The sequence below is a fragment of the Dermacentor albipictus genome, chromosome 1 (genome assembly GCF_038994185.2).
Source record: "Dermacentor albipictus isolate Rhodes 1998 colony chromosome 1, USDA_Dalb.pri_finalv2, whole genome shotgun sequence".
Classification (NCBI taxonomy): domain Eukaryota; kingdom Metazoa; phylum Arthropoda; class Arachnida; order Ixodida; family Ixodidae; genus Dermacentor; species Dermacentor albipictus.
The window spans coordinates 385,678,533-385,684,532 of record NC_091821.1 but is presented as its reverse complement, the minus strand read 5'-3'; the positions used below and the strand labels follow the sequence as shown (position 1 = coordinate 385,684,532).

At 45.7% G+C, this 6,000-nt stretch overlaps 1 protein-coding gene across 2 annotated transcripts in view; it reads right to left on the bottom strand.

Moving 5' to 3' along the window:
- Positions 1 to 2,313: 2,313 nt before the first annotated feature.
- The window catches only part of LOC135902407 (sodium/potassium/calcium exchanger 5-like), a 37,975-nt gene continuing 34,288 nt past the window's right edge, over positions 2,314 to 6,000 (bottom strand). For both annotated transcript variants that reach the window (XM_065432426.2, XM_065432427.2), the window contains exon 9: positions 2,314 to 2,792. In XM_065432426.2, coding sequence (XP_065288498.1) covers positions 2,470 to 2,792 — 323 coding nt within the window. In that variant the 3' untranslated portion in view covers positions 2,314 to 2,469. The remainder of the gene's footprint in view (positions 2,793 to 6,000) is intronic.

Sequence of the window (6,000 nt, the reverse complement as noted above, 5' to 3'; positions counted from 1 at the left end):
GCAATAGGCACATGACGCCCCCGAACTATCAAACCACAAAAAAGGATATTAAATTACGGACCTAAGCATCCAGCACACCTGCAGCTAGGAGCGGTGACCCTAATTACTTGGAGAGTTATGTTTCAAACGCAGTGAGCTGCTTTTTATTTTTTTTTTTAAGGGAGCCGTATAAAAATGTGATCTTGTCTAATAAAGTAAGGCTAAAACCGGACCGTAGAATACAAGGAAGCACGAGGTGTAAATAAAGTTCATGGAACAAATATTAAGCCTAGCACCTCATTCTTCAGCTAACATTAAGCAACATATCGGCTGAGTATGAAACACTTTGAAAAATTAATTCAGAACACTGTCTTAAAATCATCTTGCATAATATAAAACCACGGCACTGTTGCTTATTTACTGGTATTATGATAACTGCTGGAACGGTGAAACGTGAAATCAATCATTACAATATGGCCGGCTACGGATCGCGCGTGAGAACAAAGTACAAATTTAAATTCAATAAAAAATACCCACAGATGAAGCAAGGAAATACCTCTTCAGAATACTTCGTTACAATGTTTAAAGAATGGCAGTGCGTGGCTGCTTTTGTTCTATATGCATAAAGCACACATGCTCTCGGAGCGGGACATCTTGACTTTAAGTACAAGCTTTTACAGTAATTCCCCAAACCAATACCCACATCTATGCACTTATACTGTACGCCAATGATTTCAGATGTGTTTAGAGCTAACTTCTGTTGCCCATAAATCTGGGAAATGTCCCTTTAAGACAACAAAGTATTCAGATTTCATTGAAAGTATATTCTACTGCGCATATGGTTCAAATTTATTCTAACCTAATATTCTGTAAGCATTCAACAGGTAGTTTTGCGCAAACACACAAGTAGCGCAGTTCAGGGGAAACCGGATATGTACGATAATGAATGGAAAGTCATTGCTCCATGGTTCCTGCTATCGCGTCAGGTAGAAATATACTGAATTGTTCCGTCTTTGGCTTAAAGAATGTAGGAACTGTATGTCAAACTAAACATCATGAGGGTAACTGCAAGCTGCGAAGTAAAAGATGCCCCAAATTGAACGTCGTTGCCATCACAGGCCCGTGCGTACGTAAATACATAACTCGAAGCTCAGGCGTTCTGAACCTCAGGAAATCTCAACAGCGGTTCATACCAGCCGAGGTTTACAACTGAACTGAAATCCTAAAATCCTGAACTGAAATCCTGTTGTTTTACCTGTTGTAAAGCAACAGGATTTACAACAGAGCTTTCTTGCAATAGCTCAGCGTAGCCTAGCGGTAGAGCCTACGCCTAGTTTACGGGAAGAACTGGGTTCGAATCCCGCTGCCTCCGGAAACCCACCGATTTTTCTCATGGGTATAGGTGTCCCCCTGCCTGGTGCTTGGCTATTTGGAAGGGATCGCATCTCAAAAGCGGGTCTAATAGAGACTAATATACATGGTCCCAGGACCCCTCTTGTCCAACCACTGATGGCCTTGTTGAACAGCATCCACCAAGGCTGCGAGAGGCAGACTAAAGCTGGCACTGAGTACCTACCTATAAAGTAAGTACAAGCGCGCTTCCAGTCACATGGTCGGCCATTATGGGACTTCGACGTCTGCAAAAGGGCCGTTTCGAATACCAATACAGCAAGGAACCCAGCGGGTTTCTTAATCGGCAGAGATGTTCTCCCACCTGTTGCTCGGCTACTTATGAGGGTACTTATCGCAATAAAGAGTGCTATAGATTTAAAGGAGAAAAAAAATGTCTGGTTATACAAATATTGTAAAGAAGCGATGTACTGCGCAAGAACGGAACAAATGCAAGACACGACCCACTGAACACACACACACGTGCACACTGCTGTTTGACATATCTCCTTGTATCTTTGCACCATTTCTTCGCTATACCTCACTCTTCCCGAGGTAAATCACCAAAAAACCCACATCGCAATACTCGCCCCACTTCGGGGAAGCCTTCAGAGAAATTCCTGACAGCATGAAGGAGTTTCTCCGTCAGCACGGAGTGAACTTCAAGCTCGCGAGAGCTTTCCCCGTTACTTTACGCTGTTCCGCCATTTGATTTTTTGGCAAAAGGAAATGGCGATGGCATAGGGAACCATGCAAATTTCCTCGAGTTTGCATCGGCATCAAGACAAGATACCAACTGGTGTCTAGGGCCGCGTAAGCACGTTGATATTTTCATTGCATCACGACGTCCGATCTTCACGTTTCCAGCCACAGACGCTCGCGCAATGAATTGCGAGCTACTGCGTACGGAATGTGGCCTGTAACTTTTTACTTACGCAAGTCCAAGCCAGAAAGGAAACATTTGGTAGTTATATTACAAAACATTAACGTCGTTTAAATACTGCCGCAGCGTTCGGACGACGCATTGTACCAACAAACAGGGTCCAGCGCGCGCGCGTACCGTCAGTCCAAGAGCGCGAGGGGAGGCGGCAATCGCGCCACCTATGTGCAGGTCGGTGGGTTGAACTCGCCGAAGACGTTGAGCTCGTACATGCATGCGAGCACAATGAAGATGACATACATGAAGACGCAGGCAAAGCCCACTTTGTAGTTGAGCGTCCAGTGCGTGAGTACGAATATGAAGAACAGTATGAACACCGTGGACAGGAGCGTTACGCTCGTGTACGTCATGGCAGCACTGTTGATGAAGACCTCGTGAGAGCTCGAGGCAAACAGGGCCTTGAAGAACCACGGCACTCCCAAGCAGAAGAGCACGTCGAAGATGTTGCTGCCCAGGAGGTTACAGATGGCCATGTTGCCAAGTCCTGCGTATAAAAAAAAGAAGAGAAGGAAATGAAACACCCTTCTGACAAACATTCGAGCTGCATCTAAATGCAAAACAATCATTCCCCTGAAGCTGCCTAAACCGACCTGCGGCTTTCTACGCAGTGAAACCTCTCAACGAAAATTCCTGAATTAAATGGAACCACATTTCCGCCATTTGAGTTCCTTGGTTTAGCTCTCAAGAATTTCGTCGCTCTCTACAAAAGTCTCGCCATTTCCAGCGGCCGAAATGGACAGTCCACTAGGTGGACTGTTACAGAATATCCCCCAGATCTCGCTGGGTGAATACCTTCGTATTCCATTTGGATGCGCTGAGTGTCTCCGGATTTTTTGCTGTAGCACACACATGCCTCATCCAGTCGCGAATATTTGCCCCGGTATGTATTTGTCCTTAAGCATTAAAGCTCAGGCCTCGAATAGTAAGACACTGTCTTTCGTGTTATCGCACAGGCGTTCCTTTCTAATTTTTCTTGTCATTCTTGCTCATTCCTGTGGTCTTCTTTGTTTCCATACTTTGCATCCAATTTACTGTCCCTGTTTCTCTCACTTTCTTTTTGATGGCTCCTGGTCGCCAATTCCTCGTTGGTGGGTCCTGGGTGCCAGCTTTCTTGGCCTGTTCTTCCATTCTGTGTCCATGCTTTTCAGACAGATATTTGCGCACTTTAGCCGCCCATTTTATTTCACCCATGTTCCGAAGTCTTTCTTCAAAACTTCTAATGAGGCCCGACCCATGTCTATCAGCAATGCCTCATGTCTAAAGTTTAGACGTCCCAGCCACGCCTACTGTAGCCTTCAACACGATCGTAAGACTTATGGACAGCTTTCGCTTGATGAGTGGCACCAACTGCTCTCGATGCCTCCGGACGTACTCGTTTCGAGCTCCCGAGAACATTCAGCGATTTCAGTGCTCCCCCGAAACCTCGTCATCTTCGTACCAGTGTTCAGCGAACATATTCAGATCTACTATAACGTGAAATGTCACCTTCACACTTCGTTCCCATCGAACGATGAACCGCTTTGTACCGTAGCCGGTGGCCTCTACGTGCTAACTCTAGCTGCACGAGGCCGAGCGCCCGCGCCCTTGCACTGCCACCTTCGCGGCGGCCAGCACCGCTGGAAAGCACCGAGCACGATGGAAATGCAAGAGGCCGAAGGACGCCCCGGCCAAGACTGGCAAACCATTAGAGTGAATAGTCAGCGTCTTGAAGCGCATGCCACCGTCATCATGAATTTCGGGGTTTCACGTGCCAAACCAGCAATTTGATTATGAGGCACGCCGTAGTGGGGGACTCCGGATTAATTTGGCCACCTGGGGTTCTTTAACGTGCCCCAATGCATGGCACATGGGCGTTTTTCCATTTCGCCCCCATCGAAATGCTGCCCCCAAGGCCGGGATTCGATCCCGCGACCTCGTGCTTAGCAGCGCAGCACCAAATCCGGAAAGCCGCCATGGTAGGTCATCGTAATCATGAAAGTCACCGATGGTACCGCAATATAGCTCCCACAAGACTGCCTTGGACCCATTGTAGCACACGCAGTCGGCTTGGCTCTCAAGGTTTAGCTCTCAAGCGATTTGTCCTTGAGCTCTCAAGGACAAACCGCTTTAAAAGACTTAGTAGCCCAGAAAAGTAACGTGACCGGAGCCCCAGCCGCAGCAAAGACAACGACCAGAACAAGAGCGCCGTAGCTAGCAAGGAAGATGGCAGAGAGATACCACAACTACACCAAAAACCAAGAGGAAACGAAGAAAAGAATAGGACCACTCCAGCAACGCTTACAGGCAAAAGATTTTTCCGGGAATAGCAGCATACCTGGGTGAGTGGTTCGCACATTTTGCCAGCTGCCAAGTCTTCTCTGCCCTCACACGACGCTGCTAATTCCCAGCCTTCCTGTAGTCAGGCACTGAAATCTGCTCAGACATAGCAATCTCAGAGAATCTCACATTTACCAGCGAGAATTGAATGCACACAACGTAACAATACGACAGAAATGGCAGATATCCAAAGCAGACCATACCAAATCGTTGTTGTAGCAACTGAAATGCAGGAAAAGATTTTGAACTTGCAAGCAGAAGTGCTGAAGAGGGTCGTGGTGATGAAAATTACCAGACCAAATGCACTAATCACAAATAGACAAAAATGAACAAGGATGACAATTAATTGCATAGAGGCAATTCTTGACATGAAAAGAAAGCGAACCCAAAATATCTCGCATCACTCGCAAGATGAACCACCTAACAAGGTAGGAATTCCGTACTCAGAGAACAATATAAGATCACCAAGGAACGTGACACCCATCATGAATAGCAGTATCGGAAATACAAGCAGCTCTCCACCTGAAAATAAAATAATAATCTGGCAATGGAAATGCAGAGCCTTAAAGACGGTGTTTCAGTAAATTGTACAGGAGCGTAGACACCCTGATATAATCATGTTGCAGCAATCGAACAGCATAACAACAGTACCAGTATACCAGTTAGCTCGGCAACCCAATATTAAAAGAAAATGTTGGAAGGAGACAAATAACATTAACTCACCGAGCGTGACCGTAATTACGAATGACTTATCGGTGGTACAACTGGACACAGTAGGAGTAAATACAGAGGAGCAAGATCGCGTTGCGATGAATTGCAGGATTCCGAAGATGGTACAGGAAATAATTTTCACAAATGCTTAACGGTTTTCTAAGAAGCCAAATAATAACATTCAGTGGCTCGTAAAACACATAAAAGACCTGAGCCTATTGTCTTAGCAGGACTTCATTATTGAGGAGACGTCATTATTGAAGATGTAACCAAGCGAACCAAAGAATATATGAACCTAATAAATCTCCAATTGATACACGCACCTCTACCCCGCAAGAATACCATAAAGATCCTCGGTTTCTTTCGGCAGGATAATGGCAAAATAACGACAATGGTGCGGAAGTGCAGATCCTTGATGATGCGTAGAATAGCTAGAGGAATGAAAGAACATGAACTACGTAATGTTATAAAAGTCCTGATCGTTTTCAGGGTTATGTATTACCTACCATATGCTACGATAACCAGCACGCAGCGCAAAAAACATCACAATTGCAATGTGTGCTTGACTTGCCCTGGGAGCTCCTAAGTTCACACCCATCAATAACATAGAAGCAACCGGCCTCTCTGACTCATTAAAAGACAGAATAGACATCCACAGTCAGATG